The sequence below is a fragment of the Euprymna scolopes genome, chromosome 30, assembly GCF_053919585.1.
Source record: "Euprymna scolopes isolate OS-2025 chromosome 30, ASM5391958v1, whole genome shotgun sequence".
Lineage (NCBI taxonomy): Eukaryota > Metazoa > Mollusca > Cephalopoda > Sepiida > Sepiolidae > Euprymna > Euprymna scolopes.
The window spans coordinates 36,531,347-36,551,035 of record NC_136511.1 but is presented as its reverse complement, the minus strand read 5'-3'; the positions used below and the strand labels follow the sequence as shown (position 1 = coordinate 36,551,035).

The 19,689-nt window shown below is 33.4% G+C and overlaps 1 protein-coding gene across 1 annotated transcript in view; it reads right to left on the bottom strand.

Moving 5' to 3' along the window:
- The window catches only part of LOC145254506 (hemocyanin G-type, units Oda to Odg-like), a 43,578-nt gene extending 28,052 nt beyond the window's left edge, over positions 1-15,526 (bottom strand). The window contains exons 1-5 of the mRNA XM_080113032.1: positions 15,485-15,526; positions 13,026-13,056; positions 8,254-9,489; positions 6,007-6,469; positions 206-987 (exon numbers count right to left, since the gene is read on the bottom strand). Coding sequence (XP_079969158.1) covers positions 206-987; positions 6,007-6,469; positions 8,254-9,489; positions 13,026-13,056; positions 15,485-15,526 — 2,554 coding nt within the window. The remainder of the gene's footprint in view (positions 1-205; positions 988-6,006; positions 6,470-8,253; positions 9,490-13,025; positions 13,057-15,484) is intronic.
- Positions 15,527-19,689: the final 4,163 nt, after the last annotated feature.

Sequence of the window (19,689 nt, the reverse complement as noted above, 5' to 3'; positions counted from 1 at the left end):
AAATAATCACATCCTTCGTTAGGAATGAAGCATGAATCTCCCTCTGGTTTTAATTAGCGATTAATTTTGTTTTTATCCGTAAGAAAAAATGTTATTTGCTTTTCTGAAGTAAGTTTCAATTGAGGATATTTCGTAAAACCCAACGTAGACGGATAGATCAATAGGTAATTTACAAGCACAAAAAAGGGAAACCGATTGTTTTTACCTATTGGTGGCGTGTAGATGACAATTGGTGCCGGAATGATAGTGGGCGGCAACGCAGTTCCATTCATGTCTTTAATGTCAACGCGCAGCGAATATTCGCCAAAGTGATCGACTCCCAGAGCAGCCAATGCATGGGTGATTTCATGTTTGTAGACTCGATCAAATCTCCACGTCATTTCTTTGCTGCCGCCAAGTATGGCAATTGAACCAGCCATAAATTCGTTTTCTCCCGCCACAACGTACAGGTCGACATTGGCTGACGTGTGAATGCCCATCAGAAGGAAACCGGCAAATACGCGTTTCTTGGCTTCGTTTTCCTCGATATGATGTTGCAGTTCCTGGATGGACATGCCTCCAAAGAACAGGGTGTCATACGTGTACTTCAGTTCGGTTCTGTAATCGTAGATATCGGTGGGGACCGAGTGTGAATGGGTCAGTTCATCGTTGTTGAGGGGTGCCTCGAATGCAAATGGTTTCAATGGTTGATGGACGTCTGAATTTGCGCAGTGAGCCTTGTATGGTAGTCCTCTTTGGATTTGAAGGGCTTGCCAAATGGCCCACAACCTGTCGACTTGCGAGTGATGTAACCAAAACATTGGGTCAAATGACGTGTAATGCAAAGCGGCCATGGAGTAAGGCTCGTCACCTCCAACCCAAGCATGGATGGCGTTGTGAGTCACTTCAAACTGAACCTCAAAGTCACAGAAATCGTGTTGTTCAAATGCCAACATCATGCCGTCATACAAATAGCCATGATCTCCGACAGTCGGTTTTTTAAATAATCTGCAAAAATAAAAGAAAATATTAAATAATTTATGAAAGACAAAGTTATACAAACAAAACTCAATGTGAACCTAAGAATTTTCAGAATTATCTCCCCTTTATTATAACTCTTAAATATACTTTTAACTAAATATACGCCATATTATAAACTTACTATCTACTTTTTTTTAACTTTATCTATGATACGGGGTGAGGCCGCCTTTAGTGGGCAAGGGTCATCTTCTCCTCATACTAAATTGTTGGTTTAATATCGGGAGACAACAGTTTTAAAATTGATTTAAAGTTGTCTATAAAACTAATATCCTTAAACAACATTTTAATATTGATGTAAAGTTGTATATTAAATTCATATCCTGAAACAAGTTTTAAAATTGATGTAACACTGTTGTTGTGAAACAAATACCATGATCTCCAACAATCGATTTTTTAAAAAATAATTTACAAAAGCAAAATAAAGAAATGAAATAAAATAAATATATAATGGAAACAGTAATGAAAGGCAAAAGTAAACTTATAAAAAAGCAAAGCTCTTTAATATACCTCTCAACATATATATATATATATATGTGTGTGTGTGTGTCTGTGTATGTGTGTGTGTCTGTGTGTGTGTTTGTGTGTGCACCGTATGTTAACGATAATACGTAAATGCCATGTTGTGTTATTCAATACACAATGTATCGAAAGAACGGAAACACTAGGTTGATCTTTAGGGTCTGACGTAGTCTTACGTATAGGACACTTTAAGTGACGTGGGATTAGGCTAGAACTTGAAAAAATAGGTATCATGTAGTTAGTTAAGAATCGGGAGTACGTGAGAGAGAGGGAGTGCATCGAGTCGGAGTCGAGAGAGGGAGAAAGACGATCCATGGACGGTTATAGTAATAATCTTCTAGTTGAAGGGATCAGAATGCGTTAGATTAGACTCAGTGTTGCGACTTCCAATGGGGGGGGGAACATCGGTAAATAAAGTTGCTGAAAATACAACCCGAAATGTGTTGATTCATTAGGATGAATCTTCTTTGTAGCTTTTCCGAAGATCCGTCAAACAAGGCGGATCAGGCGTGTTTCTCCGATTGGCCTGATGTTAAAACCCCAGAGAACTGATATTTGTTCTTTTCTGTTGTAAATGTTACGTGTGCGTTGTTAAACTGCATCTGTTAATATATCAACATTGTCGTAAGTGTTATACACGCATCAATTCAATGAAGAAATGAAAAACTAGATTAGACAAGCACACGTATATACACATATCATATAGATTACTATGCCATGTATAAACAAACGTACACACATTCATTAGAAAGAACATTTTATACCGCTAACCGATGCACGAGTTTAGCACACACACATAATATATACCTCCCCCAATATACAACAAAAGAAACGGTCAATTTTCTCGGTCTCTGGGTAACAGCAACTTATGTTCAATGTAGAGTATGTAATGAATCGTTTACATGGAATAAAGGTCGTGGTTTTTTATGAAATTCCAAAAAAAAAAAAAAATTGATTGAGATGCATAAAGATCAATCCTACGTCTATACGTACATGTTTCCTGCTGGTTTATTTTATTTTATTAGACTGGGCAAGTGTTCAGGAGAGACAGAAAAATGCTTTCAAGTCATCCGTAACTATATTGGTTATGGCATAATCAACTTGACTCACCGGTTCCCCTTAAATCATCAAAGTTAAGTATCATTGAGCCTAGTCAGTACTAAAGTTGGAAATACCAGGAACTCTACGTGCTCTCTGCTTATCTCGGCATTTTCTCCAGTCGTCCTTTATTTCTCCTTGCCACTATTGCGCAATCCTTGCTTCACAATTCAATGAAAGTCATCCATCATTCCTCCAGGATAATCAGATGGTCAGCGTCATTCCGACGGACGCATATCTATATTTATCTAATTACTAGTACGCCGCGCGACATTACCCAGTCGCAAAATACGTTTACAAATGATATTTTAATCTACGCAGATTTCGTATTTATCATTATAGAACTAATTTATTAATTATTATATTGTACCCAATATACAGTAGTGATTTCAAAAGTGTAAAAAAGAAAAATATGACTTCGGGTACCATTAGATAGAATTTAACCAAAACATATAGATATAGATTTTGGTATGAATTTGAAGAATAGCTACTCGTAGAAATTGTAATTAGACTGGGCACATTTTAAAAAGAAATGAAGAAAAGATTATGTTTGTTTCCCTTTTTTTATCCTCACAAGAGCACGTGTGATTGGACTATTTGATACCGTCGTGGACTACAAAATCGACAATTTCGAGTTCGTCGTGGACTATAAAATCGACAATTTCGAGTTCTTGAGTTTCTTTAGCTAATTTACACACTAATACTCACAGAAAATACACAAACGCTATTTCCTCTAAAGTTATGGTTGAAATAGCAACTTGTGTTCAACTAATAGTATACAATGCACTCTTTACAAATATGTTTGAATATCAAATAATAGTAATAATATTCCCCTATACATCGGTATTTCATATATCTCACATATACACACATAGTCATTAGACTGAGGTTAAATTATAAGTTATGTCACGAGTTTGTAATTGATATAATTTGGAGATATAAATCCATATTTTATACCCTTACAAGAATGCAAAGTTTTAAGGATATCATCGTGGATTATGGAATTTGCGATGTCGATATAAAATATAATCGGATCCACTTCAATTATTTACATACAAGTACTATAAGAAAATATACGAACAATAATACTATAGGTAAATAAATGAACACTAATTTGTCTAAAGTTATTAAAAACTAATCATATACAATGCATTATTTACAATAAAAACTAGTAATTAAAATCAAGGAGGAGAAATGATTTACTTCCGTTATTATAGTTTTCTTATTTCAAGAAATAAATACTTGAATGGATGGTTATTAGACGAGGCTATTGTCTATTGTTTAAAACCAATGGAGAAAATGTTTTCATAGAAGAATTTATTTATAAAAATAATTTCCTAGAAGCATTTATTTATAAAAAATAATTTCGCAGAAGCATTTATTTATAAAAAAATAATTTCGTAGAAGCATTTATTTATAAAAACATAATTTAGTAGAAGCATTTATTTATAAAAAAATAATTTCGTAGAAGCATTTATTTATAAAAAATGATTTCGTAGAAGAATTTATTTATAAAAAATAATTTCGTAGAAGCATTTATTTATAAAAAATAATTTCGTAGAAGCATTTATTTATAAAAAATGATTTCGTGGAAGAATTTATTTATAAAAAATGATTTTGTAGAAGCATTTATTTATAAAAAATAATTTCGCAGAAGCATTTATTTATAAAAAAATAATTTCATAGAAGCATTTATTTATAAAAAATGATTCCATAGAAGCATTTATTTCTAAAAAAATGATTTCGTAGAAGCATTTATTTATAAAAAATGATTTCGTAGAATCATTTATTTATAAAAATAATTTCGTAGAAGCATTTATTTATGAAAAATAATTTCGTAGAAGCATTTATTTATAAAAATAATTTCGTAGAAGCATTTATTTATAAAAAATAATTTCATAGAAACATTTATTTATAAAAAAATAATTTCGTAGAAGCATTTATTTATAAAAAATAATTTCGTAGAAGCATTTATTTATAAAAACTGATTTCGTAGATGCACTTATGTATTAACAATAATTTCGTAGAAGCATTTATTTATAAAAAAAATGATTTCGTAGAAGCATTTACTTATTAAAAATAATTTCGTAGAAGCATTTATTCATAAAAAATGATTGCGTAGAAGCATTTATTTATAAAAATGATGTCGTAGATGCATTTATTTATAAAAAAATGATTTCGTAGAAGCATTTATTTATAAAAAAGAAACATTTCGTAGAAACATTTATTTATAAAAATGATTTTTTAGAAGCATTTACTTATTAAAAATGATTTCGTAGAAGCATTTATTTATAAATAATGATTTCGTAGAAGCATTTATTTATAAAAAATAATTTCGTAGAAGCATTTATTTATAAAAAATGATTTCGTAGAAGCATTTATTTATAAAAAATAATTTCGTAGAAGCATTTATTTATAAAAAATAATTTCGTAGAAGCATTTATTTATGAAAAATAATTTCGTAGAAGCATTTATTTATAAAAAATGATTTCGTAGAAGCATTTATTTATACAAAATAATTTCGTAGAAGCATTTATTTATAAAAAAATAATTTCGTAGAAACATTTATTTATAAAAATAATTTCGTAGAAGCATTTATTTATAAAAAAATAAGATTTGCTTATCATTAACAGAAGAAACAAATCAACTTTTATATGGTTAATTTGCTACAATGACCTGTACAGATCTCTTTGTTATTCATCAGTCTCGCTCACACGTTCATCTTCTCTCTGTAAATATCAAATTCATTGCAGCCATTAACGCACTAATACTTTCGGAAAATATACGAATGTTAATTGCTCTTAAATAATAAATAAAATAGCAGTTTGTGTTCACCTATTGGTTTACAATTCATTCTTTACATGAATGCTTTAAAATTAAACAATCCTAAATTGCGAGCCCGTATTTGTTTTACCGTTATTTACATGGCAAGTGCTCGTCTGAGCGCGAATCTCTGCCCCCCTCGCCTATCTTTCACGATAAACACTCGTCTATATGAAACCACTATCACTAATTTTCCCCACTCTTTATCTGTGCCTAAATCAAAGCGTAGATTTCATGAGCAAAGCTTCTTTCTTAGAAGTGCACGACTGTGGAACTCTCTTCCGTTTGCCTGTTTCCCACCTGACTACAACTTGGGTGTCTTCAAGTCCAACATAAACAAATTCCTGATAAACCGCTCCCTTAAGTAAGACACTTTATTAAATCTCCATTACTAACGATTACTACGATATTATCCCATTGATTACTGTACACGCAATAACCTTTATCCCCGAGTGGCCTCCGGGCCTTGATAAGTGGTGACCTCCATGTAAAAAAAAAGTGGTTAGTGTGCCGTAAAATAAACAAATCAAATTGTTCCATACAAACCTTTCATCAATCTTTCTCGAGGTGAAGATATCGGCATGCAAAAAGTCAATTGGTGCCCGGAAGAATGGGTTTGGTTTCGCCTCCTTTGTATAAGGGTTAAGGTAAGTCTCATCAGAAAGAAGATGGGGAATACTTGTCAATGGTTTGGTCCAGTCCCAATATGGCACTCCGATGGGTGAACCACGAGCGGACAAGGCATCTTCAAACTGAACGATAACCAATCTGTGCCAATGAGGGAAGGTGGCCATACCGTGGGCACAGCAGGCCACACGGTTGAGGGCATCTGGTCGAGGGCACTTGGCCGGAAGACCGTGGAATTCGGCCAGGGCTTGGTAACCATTGATGGACTTATCGGCCATGAAACGTTCCATCGCAACTCTTAATTCGTATGCTTCTTCTTTTGTCAATCGGTTGATGTCCTTTCGGGTTTTCAGTCGCGTTTCATCAACCTCTTTCATATCCGCTGAAAAAGCAAAGGTTAATAAACATTATTTTTCTATGTTTTTGAATTTTTGAGATGAGAATTGATTATTCGTATCATTTTGATTCTTCGAACTATTATTCTCATGTAGAGTGAAATTCCGCCCACATTTCCGAGTTCTACAGAAAGATTCCCGAGTTCAACAAGATAACCCAGAAGTTACATCGACCGAAATCTTGTGAAAATGACACTCACGTTTTTCGAAGAAATATGCAATTAAGTCGCTCGCATATCTATGACTGGGTATATTAAAAAGTTTGTTTTAATAATTTTTTAATAGAAAAAGTAGGCTTTCAATATCGATATAGAGAGAAAAACAATGTTACACGCACACAAACACACGATATATATATATATATATATATATATATATATATATATATACAAAAAGAAATTATTAAAGACTACATAAGATCTAAAAGTGCATACTTATGCAAATTTGACAAAGAATGATAAGGAAAGTATTCTGGACTTTCTAAGAGCACCTTTTAGGCAGCCATGAGGGCATATACCTTTAAAATCTTAATATATAGTATTTTCTTTACTAAATTTATATATATATGTGTGTAAAAGAGATTTAGAAGGCTGTCACAATGCGAGGAATGAATTATAGTCGCTGTTGGTAAGAGGAGACGAGAAGAAGTGGCGATTTACAAATCAATAAGTACATATATATATATCTTATATATATATATATATATATATATATATATATATATATATATTTATTTATTCAGTTGTATGGTAAAATGTCTTACTTGTAAGCCTATGCGACGTATTCCATTATTAATTTCGGAAAAATTTTCCCTTTTCAAATGGTGTGCGTAACAGGTCGATTGAAAGCATGCTTTTTTCCCGAAATTAATAATGGAATACGTCGCATAGGCTTACAAGTAAGACATTTTACCATACAACTGAATAAATATATATAAAAATAAATATATATGTATGTACTTATTGATTTGTAAATCGCCACTTCTTCTCGTCTCCTCTTACCAACAGCGACTATAATTCATTCCTCGTATTGTGACAGCCTTCTAAATGTCTTTTACACACCTATCCCACACAATGCTTCAAGCAAACTACATATCAATCCTATATATATATATATATATATATATATATATATATATATATATATATATATATATATATATATATAGAGAGAGAGAGAGAGAGAGAGAGAGAGAAAGAGAGAAAGAATTTTCTGGGAAGGACACTGGAATTAGTTCCGATTTCCTTAGCCCCTTCTAACCTAAGGAAACTTTGGAGGCTGAAACACTTTTAATTTTTCAAATATATCTTATTTTGATGAAATTATATTATGTGTATACATATAATAATCCGGGAAAGACAATGGAAGTGGACCCAAATCTCTAAGTTACTTTGCATGCGACGTATATATACGTGCGTCCGTCTCTAAATGACGCACAGGAACAGTAACCCTAAATGCATCAAATGTGTATGTCCGATTGAAATGAAATTTAAAGCATATGTATTACACACTAATTCTATGAGTTTACCTACATTCCAGTTTTAGGAATTAGGGAGCGAGATGAGGTGAGAATAGTAAGAACAAAGAAAATAATACATTGGGTTGCGAGTATAGTGAAAGAAGTCCATAGTAGCAATCCTCATTTAATCCGAGTAATGTCGGATATCCCTACTAATTTCATATGAAAAAAAATTAAGACACATTTCCCGTCTTCAGAGTCGGGAAATAAAACCAGTTTTCGATTAAAATCAACTAAACAAAATCAACTTACGATCATGGTAGTCCTTAGCCGGGATGTACGAAACAGTTGGACTTGGAAGAATATCATCTGACAGCATGGTTCCATTAATCGCACTTACAGTAGCATGGACGTAGAAGTCCCCATCCAAGGGCAATCCCAACGAATGGACTTTGTTAGTAATTTCAAACAGATAAGGATAAGCAAAATGCCATGGCATCTCATGTCTGCCGCCAAGAATGAAGAATTCACCGGCATAATTGTCGCAGTTGTCACTGTGTCGGCCATCTTTGTTTGGAATGCAAATATTGATTCGTACATTGGCAGATGTTTTGATTCCTCCTAATCTGAAATTAGCAAACACTCTCGCTTTAGATTTGCGTTGTTTCAGTAAATTATCCAGTTCTGCGATGCTCATTCCATTTAAAGTCAAATCATCATATTCATATTCCAAATGATCGTATGCGAACACGTTGCTAGGTTTGGCGTTGTCCTTGGTGAGAGCGATCGGATTTGTCTCACGACCAAACGGTTCCATTGGTTTATGGAAAAGGTTCAATCCACAATTGGCTTGCGGTGAAAGACCTCGGTGTTTTTGAAGGGCCTGCCACAAAGCAAATTGTCGTTCAACATTGGAATGATGCAAGAAGAAGAGTGGGTCATAAGATGTATATTCCAGACTGGACATAGAGTGCTTTATACGACCTCCGACCAAATAGTGGATGGGGTTATGGGCTACCTCAAACTGGACTTCGAAATGACAGAAATCTTCGTATTCCAAAGCGTTGAGCACTCCTTCTAAAAGAAAATTCTGATGTCCTTTTTGAGAAGCTTCATATAATCTATCGTCAACAGCTCTCGCCGTGACTTTATTTTCAAATTTGATCTCGCCAGAATAGAAGACATTCTTCTTTGCCTTTTTACCACTTGGGTCAATAAACAGTGGATGTTGTACGAGTTCTGGAAGATGTGTCATGGGTCGGGTCCAATCCCAATAAGGGACACCAAGTTTTGAACCGTGAGCGGCCATTGCTTGTTCGAACTGCACCATGTAGAGCCTATGCCACATCGGGAAGGTAGGCATACCATGCAGACAGCACACAATAGTTGAACCATCAGCAGCTTTACAATCAGCTGGTTCTCCGTGGTAGGCAGATATGGCTTGGTAACCTGTTGGTCCTTCATCGTCTTGCATACTGCGTAAAGCTACTTGCAGTTCAAGAATCTCACTCGGCGTCAGTTGGTCGACATTTTTACGCATAAATTTGCCTGCAAAAAAAAAACAAAAAAAACTGATGAATATTTAGGGTAGCTTTCATTTTTATAAGAAAGCATCACGCACATATTTTTAATATAAAAAGATTTTAAAATATTTTTTTTTATGTGGGCTTATATTTTTGCACATAAATTTGTCTGTAAAAATAAAAGACATTTTAATTTAAAGAAAAACAATGTCATAAATAAAGGGGGAAAAAAACGGATATGTGGATCATGAACTATATGAAAGTTGAAAATATATTTTTGTTTCATTTAAAGAGACGGCATAATCACGTTGACACCAGTTCCCGCTGGATCACCGAAATTAAGCAACATTGAACCTGGTCAGTAATAAATGGTATACCATTTGGGACTTTCAGGTGCTGTATGTGCTCTCCGCTTATCTCGGCATTGTTTTTCCAGTCGTCCTGGATTTCTCCTTGCCACTGGACTCAAGCAGTGCCGATTCAGAAGAGGTGTGGTTGCGAATTGCGCAATCATTGCCTCACAATTACACGCGCAGCTGCCCCTACGAGGGTATCCTTTGTCTTTCGAGACTGGGCGAAGACATCGGATTTAAAGAGAAATTTAATGTATATGTTGTAGTTAGGTTTATGTGTACAATGAAAATATATTGTATATTTTATAAAGTGTAAACTTTAAACACCGTTTCTTGTTAGATTACCAAAGTTAAGCAACGTTCAGTCTAGCAAGTACCAATCAAGCTAAGTCTTTAATAAGGGTGCAAGCGTATATAAGGACATGTGAAATATATAAGTTATAAAAATATAAGTTGATAATATATTTAAGGTAGTTAAAGATTATATTTAGTGCATCGACAAGCTGGATGGTGTTGAGCGATTATGAAAGAGTAAAAAAAGGATGAAGATTTAGGGTGGCTTTTTTTATATAAGAAAACATTAAGCACATATCTTTAATATAAATATTTGATGACAAAGAAACGAAATCGAACGAAAAAAAAGTAAGGAAGATAACTCTTACTAAAAAAGGGGATTTTAATGAACGAATTTCAACATTCTAAAAAAAAAACTACCGAATAGAATTAAATATATATTTTTAAATAATCTATTACAAATAGCATGGTACAACAATTACAAATGAAAGTTAGCTAGTCAGAATGAAGGTTTGGTTTGTCAGCTTAAATGCTATTTAGATCCAACAAATAAAGGTATATTGAAAACATTTAACATCTGATCAACTTTGGTCAAGTAACCATAAAATACATGATAATAATATCAACCATCAAATATAATGAGGCTGTTTTAGAATAAAATTGACGAACCAAATTTTCATTTTAGTAAATTTTTACTTGGTTCCCACGTTAACATTTTCCTTTAAATGATAACATTTAAAAATTTTCGGGTATGCTGAAAACGAATATCGCATCCAAATTTTCCACAAATAAGTAGGTTTCCGGGTATAAACCAATGAAATTCCTTTTGATATAAGTGGTGGTCATTGTTATATTTTTAACATTTTTAATAGTTTAAAAATATGCTTAAAGGCAGATACTAAGAGATGGAAGGGGATGGAGAAAAAGAGAGAAAGGTGGATGGATGCTATGTTGCTTTGTTTTGATTGGCATATCAACCTTTTTTAGTTGATTTTCTATCGAATCCAATAATTTTGATAAAAGTTTTACGCTTCAAGTTCTTTATATCTTTAAATATTTATTCACATCAGTTGATTTGGCTGTTTTATAGAGGAAAACTGGTGCTTTCGCTTTTGGCTTTGCAGAACATGATTTGGTTTTGCAAAAAAAAATGGGGGGGACAATAAGACAATAAGGTATATTAAAAAGTTTGTTTTAATAATTTTTTAATAGAAAAAGTAGGCTTTCAATATCGATATTATAGAGAGAAAAACAACGTTACACACACACACACACACACACACGATATATATATATATATATATATATATATATATATACAAAAATAAATTATTAAAGACTACATAAGATCTAAAAGTGCATACTTATGCAAATTTGACAAAGAATGACAAGAAAAGTATTCTAGAATTTCTAAGAGCACATTTTAGGTAGCCATGAGGGCATATACCTTTAAAATCTTAATATATATATTCTATCTATAGATAGAGAAAGAGAGAAAGAATTTTCTGGGAAGGACACTGGAAGTAGTTCCGATTTCCTTAGCCCCTTCTAACCTAAGGAAACTTTGGAGGCTGAACCACTTTTAATTTTTCAAATATATCTTATTTTGATGAAATTATATTATGTGTATACATATAAATGCTTAAAGATCAGTGTTTGGCGCATTTTAGGTCAGAAAACCAATATTTTCAAACAGCCTGATCTGGTAGAAGGGAGTAACCCAGAGAAAAAAATGATCGAGTAAAAGAAAGAGGAAGGAGAAAAAATATTGAGTAAATAGTGAAAGTATGGGAGATAGTTGAAGGGGGAGAGAAAAATGGGAAAGAATTAGAATAGGAGTGAAAGAACGAAGGATAGGGTGAGATGGAGTGTTAAAAAAATTAAAGGAGGGGGAGTTAATCAGGGGACATTTGTATGTTTCATTTATGACTGATATTTTAATAAAGAGGGAAAAAAAGCAAAGAAATTTCGCAAGAGGGAAATAGGAGAAAGAGAAGCGGTTAGAGGAAGGGAGAGAGAGAAATGGATGCCACATTTGGACTGGTCCATCTATCTACTAGTCTCTCACTCCTGGACAAGGTTCAAAAGAGAGTCACCAGCATAATAGGTCCCGAACTGTCAACTGGGCTTCAACATCTCATCAACGAAATGCTGCATCCCTGTGCCTGTTTTACAAGTATTTAAATGGTAGATGCTGTATCCTTGTTTTATCGTTATTTCCATGGCAGGTGATCGTCTGAACTCCAATCTCTGGTCCCCCCTCGCCAATCTTTCACGAAAAACACCCGTCTAGCTGAATCCACTGTGAAAAATTTCCCCCACTCTATATCTGTGCCTAAATCAAAACGTGGATTCCATGAACCAAGCTTCTTTCTTAGAACTGCACGCCTGTGGAACTCTGTTCCGTCTGCCTGCTTTCCATCAGACTACAACTTGGATGTGTTCAAGTCCAATGTTAACAAATTCCTAATGAACCGCCCCCTTAAGTAAACACTTCATCAAATCTCCACACTAACGTAATGTACTTGCAATAACCCTTATCCCTGAGTGGCTTCCGGGCCTTGATAAGTGGTGATCATTGTGTAAAAAAAAAAAAAATGAACTATAAGCCCTTGTATCCCCTCGACGTAAATAACCCCGACAAGTCGTAGTTTCTTTCCCAAAACTGCTAGACTTTGGAATTCCTTACTTTTCTCACTGTGCTGAGATACAGAAGTTCGCGTGTAATGTGAACAGACATCTTGCTACTTAACTCCCTACATAGTAACCCTGCAAATTATGTCTCAGATAGTAGCCTCCTACATCAAAGCGGCATTGTGCCTTGTTTGGGGTGAAAATGTAATAAAATGGTAAGAAAATATAAAGATAGGTTAGAAAAGAGATAGGGAGAAAGAGAAACTAAAATATAACTCACCATCTGTGGTACTCAACAACAGAAGACAAGACTGCAAAAAAAACAAAAAAAACGTTCAATTAGTCACATATTTTAAAAGTTCATTTATAGTTTTAAACAAAATTTTTACAAATAATTTTATTAATATAGAAATATAAATTAGTTTTATAGATAATAAAATTTTCTGTTTTTTTTTTTCAGAATAAATATGCAAATATCAAGAAATTTCATTGAATATCCTACTGGCTTGGCAGACCAAGAGCAAGCTCAAGTCATTTTCACGAATGTCGAGGTGCCCGCAAAGCCCAGTCAATTCACGATGGTCTCCGGTTTAGCGCATAATAATAGACCAAGAAAGTTGCGCGTGGCGGAGCCTGTTGTCATAGTATTTCCCATGGCAAACGATTGTAACATAATTCTGTCGAGAAGACCAACATATTTTGATTATTTAGTCAGAGTTGGTTGGCGATTTAGATGGAGAGGATGCAAGTTCGAATCTTTTCTAGCATAAAATACGCTATTTTATTTTTTAATTTTAACAGCAACTCAATATTCACAGTTAAATTGACGGCTTTGAAAGGTTTTCGAGTATGCAGAAAACGAATATCACATTTCAATTTTGGCTAAACCAGTTGTTTTTCTGGATATTAAGACCTTTATTATCCAGTATAATCCATTATGTTTTTCACTGGCGACTATGTTTTGCCCAACTGAACAAGTAATAATGCGCGTGCGTGTTACAACACCCTCTCCTCCCCATGTTAAGAATGGCAACCGCCGCTAACATTCATTAAATAATACATTGAGAAAAATGTGTTAATATCCGGAAAACTACTTGTCTGTCCTCAAATTTGAATGTGATATTCGTTTCCAGCAGACCCGAAAATCTATAAAAGTCGTCAATTTTAAAGGTGAGTGTTGAGTTGTCGTTAAAGTAAACATTTACCTAAAATACTGAGATGTGTTATTTGCTTTATCATCACTGAACATATTTATTCGCCCTCTACGGGGGCGGGGGGAGATATGACACAAGGGTCAGTAAAGTATGGTTGAAAAGCCAGCGTCCTTGAAGAGAAGCACTCCGGCGTGCAAAATATGCATCGGCAGTTGCGTTGGCATTCCCGATAGGGGCGCGTTAGGCGATTAGCAATGAACTAATTTCCGGCTCAAAGAGAGAATGGACCTCCTAGGACTCCACATGACTAGCAATATACCGCAATCAACAGGGAAACAGCAATATACTACAATCAACATTATAAGACTGATGTCGACTGTCGATTTTGGTGCCGAATGGCGCTTTCGTCGATTCAGCCAGGAAGGTGCATTTAGCAACGAAAATGTTATTTCAAGCGTTTGAAAGACAAGCAAAAATGCTATTTTAAACGTAAACGTTAAGAACTGACCAAAAATTCGATTTCAAACGTTTGAAATATAGACCGACAAAAATAATATTTCAACTTAAGGTGTAACAAGTTTACGAAAATTCTATTTCAAATTTATGAGCAATAGGTTGGCGAAAATTCTATTTCAAATTTATGAGCAATAGGTTGGCGAAAATTCTATTTCAAATTTATGAGCAATAGGTTGGCGAAAATTCTATTTCAAATTTATGAGCAATAGGTTGGCGAAAATTCTATTTCAAATTTATGAGCAATAGGTTGGCGAAAATTCTATTTCAAATTTATGAGCAATAGGTTGGCGAAAATTCTATTTCAAATTTATGAGCAATAGGTTGGCGAAAATTCTATTTCAAATTTATGAGCAATAGGTTGGCAAAAATTCTATTTCAAATTTATGAGCAATAGGTTGGCAAAAATTCTATTTCAAATTTATGAGCAATAGGTTGGCGAAAATTCTATTTCAAATTTATGAGCAATAGGTTGGCGAAAATTCTATTTCAAATTTATGAGCAATAGGTTGGCGAAAATTCTATTTCAAATTTATGAGCAATAGGTTGGCGAAAATTCTATTTCAAATTTATGAGCAATAGGTTGGCGAAAATTCTATTTCAAATTTATGAGCAATAGGTTGGCGAAAATTCTATTTCAAATTTATGAGCAATAGGTTGGCGAAAATTCTATTTCAAATTTATGAGCAATAGGTTGGCGAAAATTCTATTTCAAATTTATGAGCAATAGGTTGGCGAAAATTCTATTTCAAATTTATGAGCAATAGGTTGGCGAAAATTCTATTTCAAATTTATGAGCAATAGGTTGGCGAAAATTCTATTTCAAATTTATGAGCAATAGGTTGTCGAAAATAATTCAGTTTTAAGTGTGGCAGGTTCACCAAAATGCTATTTAAAACTTATGTGTCCAAAATTTACGAAAATGTTATTTCAAAATAAAGTGCAGTGTTCAGGGAAATATCATTTAAAACTTAAGTATGACTTGTTGACGAATTTGTTATTTTAAACGTAAGCGTGAAAGACTGATGAAACTGTAAAGGAAAGAAAAAAAAATGGATGCAATAATTCTTACCACGGCTGCCAGTATGAAGACAAGTTTTTTTGAACCCCCCATGGTTGTTCAACCTGGGTCTTGCCAAATGGTTCTGGCGAAGAATCAACTCGACGCGGTACTTATAGGAGCCAGGCTGATCAATTGAACATCTGGAATTCAACCGTTCGACTTAATTCGATACCGGATCACGTGATGCCTTGACACAGATGAACAGTGGTTTTACGTGTCTCAGTATCCGTTTCGTTATTTCGCTCTGTGTCTTCCATTGTACATCTTTATGTATTATGTATGTATGTATGTATATATGTATGTATGTATATACGTATGTCTGCATATATGTATGTATGTATGTATATATTTATACATGTATGTATGTATCTATTTATACATGTATGTATGTATGTATGTATGTATGCACATATATATGTGTGTGTGACCGTGTGTCTGAATTTCTTCAGATGTGTAAGCATGTATATACTTTATTATGTAAAGAGAGAGAGAGAGAGAGAGAGAGAGAGAGAGAGAAAGAAAGAGTGAAATATGTTTTTATATCTATTTTAACTATTAAGGATAGTAATGCGTATCTGTATGCGTGCGTGCGTGCGTGCGTGCGTGCGTGTGTATGTGTGCGCGTACATAGGTGCATAAACGGAGATATAATTTTTATGTATCGATTTTCAGTATTTATTTCAACAGTGCTCAATACGTGATTAGAGTCAGGTAGTAAATTATGAAAATATATGACAATTAAGCTACACAAAATCTTTAAAGAAATCATTAGGCTAAAATAAATTATATCCGACAATCCGCTACGAGAATGAAACGTGGAAGATTCCGCGTGTGTGTGTGTGTGTGTGTGTGTGTGTGTGTGTGTGCGTATGCGCACACGCGTGTGTGTGATCGGCGTATTCTATTTCACATTTAAGTTGATGCTTCCTGTTTTTTAAGTGCTAATTAGTTAAATTCCCCTTTTGAAATTGTGAATTTTTACTTAGCATCTCTAAGAATTTAAACATAATTTAATTAATTTTTTATTTTATTTCTTTTTTCCATTGTTATGTTTTGTATAAAATATTCTAAGCTTACATATATATATATATATATATATATATATATATATATATATATATATATATATATATATACTAGCAGTTTAGCCCAGCTTTGCTCGGGCCCTAGGTACTGTTCATAACTTTATGTGCATATATATATATATATATATATATATATATATATATATATATATATATATATATATATATATTAAAACGTTTGACTCATGCCCAGGTAACCTACATCTAAAATTTTAAGTGTTTAGACCCAAAATTGGTGGAGAAGTTTGGTAGAGTTTGCAAAGGTCCACTCTTTCAACTTTGACTTCTTGGTAGCCAAATTTTCGCACAAAAACTGATTTAAAAGCTTGCCGCATGTCTGAATAGACTTTATGTAAAATTTCAAATGTTTAGACTCAACATTGGCTGAATAGTTTGCTAGAGACTGCAAAGGTTAAATCTTTGGAATTTTTACCCCTTGGCAGCCAATTTTTCTGGCAAAACCGATTAAAATGCTTACCCTATGTCTGAATACATTTTATGTAAAATTTCAAATGTTTAGACCAAAAATTGGCTGAGTAATTTGGTACGGACCACAGAGCTCAATCTTTTTTAAACTATATATATATATATCACCGATCCCATGGGCCGGTGAATGGAACTACAGACTATCAATGCGGCGAGGGTTGTAGGTTCGATCTCCGGCTAGGGAAAGGTAGTAGTCTAGCTGCACTGATGAGTTGTGATGCAACGGAACAATACTGTATGTGGATGACTATATATATATATATATATATATAAACTAGTGGGTGGAAGGCGTCCGGCTTTGCCCGGTCGTAAAATACGCTTAAATATGATATTTTAATTGTCCAAATTTCGTATATATTATTATAGAGTCGTGATTTCAAAAGTAAAAAAGACATTGCCATATTGTCATTTGGCCAAGCAAACCGGAACGAGCTAAGTACTAAATTTTTTTTTTTTTTTTTAAACCACATCTTAACTCCTAACAAATGTACTATGGTCCCTCGTTATAACTGTGTCTTTCTATTTGTTTTAGTTATGTATATTTTTGTTTATTTTTTCTTGCAAACTAAGATGAAAATTGTCACCTCCCCACACTTAAAAGGGGCAAAACACTGCGCACCCATGCTATATTCAAGTAAACTAGCGATAAAAAGGCTAGGAAAAATTCCAGAAGTTCCACAAACCAGGAATTATTTTCTCCTATATAGGAAGCTAGGACTTTAACTACACACACACACACACAAAAAGTATTTGGATGCTATCAACTAGAGTCGAAGCCGAAAGCTAAACTGTAGCATTCAAAGCTTGTGACGTTCCACTGTACCAACGTGACACGCATATTAACTGATTAAAAATAAAATAAGATGAATGTACAAAATGTATAACGATTATTTCAATTGTGACCCATTTTTGACCCCTTAAAAACTATTTTAACCCGTTAAAGACCCATTAAAGAACGATCTATAAAAAATTCAATCATTGGAGGCCTCTAGCGTCGCTCTACAACTTTTAGTTTCGGAAGAGATAGAGTTTGAAAATATGGAGACAGACAGACATATATATTAGATATATATATACAACGGGGTTTTAGTAAATGAATAGTAGTCTTACAAAATACTCATGCATGTGCACCGTATAAGTAGAGCAGTACACTCTAAATAATATATTTTTTATCTCATGTAAAATCTACTTTATTATCTTTATTAGGGGTTAAAGAGACAAACATTTGTTTGGATCCTTAAAATATAACAGATATGAAGGTCTTGTTTATTGTTGAATATATGGAACCAAATCGAATACTCATCAACTTGATTTCATAAAATATGAAACATTCGGGACAAATAAAAGCCTGAATCACCATTGGTATAGAAAAACGTTCCATAAATATCTATATGTTTATGTAACCTTATGTAATGGTGATGCCATTTTTTCTCATATGCAACTTATTTTCTTATGGAAGAGACATCGCGAGCATGTTACTGCTCTGTCTTTATTTTCATGGCAAGTGTTCGTATGAGCTCCAAACTATGCCCTTTATAAAATCTTCATAAAAAACTATCGACTAGCTACAACCACTATCAACAATTTTCCCCACTCTTTATCTGTGCCTTAATCTAAACGCAGATTCCACAAACAAAGCTTCTTTCCTAGAACTGTTCGCCTTTGTAACACTGTTCCGTTGGTCTGCTTCTCGGTCGACTACAGTATGGAAGCCTTCAAGTCTTATGTAAACAAGTTCTTGTTAAACTGTACATTAATCAAATTCTATTCAACTTACACAATTATCGGTTACTACGCTGCAACCCTACATTCATTAGGCCTTATCCTCGATTAGCCTGTGGACCTTGATAAGTGATAACTCCCTTGTAAAACTTGTATTTCTATATCTACAGTTAAATTCTTTCTATTTTCTCTTATTAAGCAGAATATTTTGATTCCTCTAATTTATAGTTGCAATTTTTATTGCAGAAATAGGTTTATTATTTTGATGGTTTTACTCTGTAAAATAATATCATCTATAAATGCTTGTACAACCAACATTCCAGGTATAGACTTAGTATTTTATATAAAGCCTTAGTATTTTATGTAAAGCCTTGGTCTTTTATATAAAACTTTTGTCTTTTATGTAAAACCTTGGTCTTTTATGCAAAACCATGATCTTTAATATAAAACCTTGATGTTTTATATAAACCCTTGGTCAATTATATAAAACCTTGGTCTTTTATGTAAAACTTGGTCTTTATGTAAAACCATAGTCATTTATATAACACTTTGGTCTTTTACGTAAAACTTTGATTTTCCATGTAAGACCTCGGCCTTTTATGAAAACCTTGATCTTTTATAAAAAATCTCAGTCTTTTATGTAAAACCTTGGTCTTTTATGAAAAAAATTAATCTTTAATGTAAAACCTTGGTCTTTTATATAAAGCGTTAGTCTTTTATGTAAAACCATGGTCTTTAATATAAAACCTTGGTCTTTTATAAAAAAAAAAAATCTTTAATGTAAAACCATGGTCTTTCATATAAAACCTTTGTCTTTTATGTAAAACCTTCCTCTTTTATGTAAAACTATTGTGTTTATTAAAACTTTGATAGTTTTATGTAAAACTTGGTCTTTTATGTAAATCCATGGCCTTTTATATA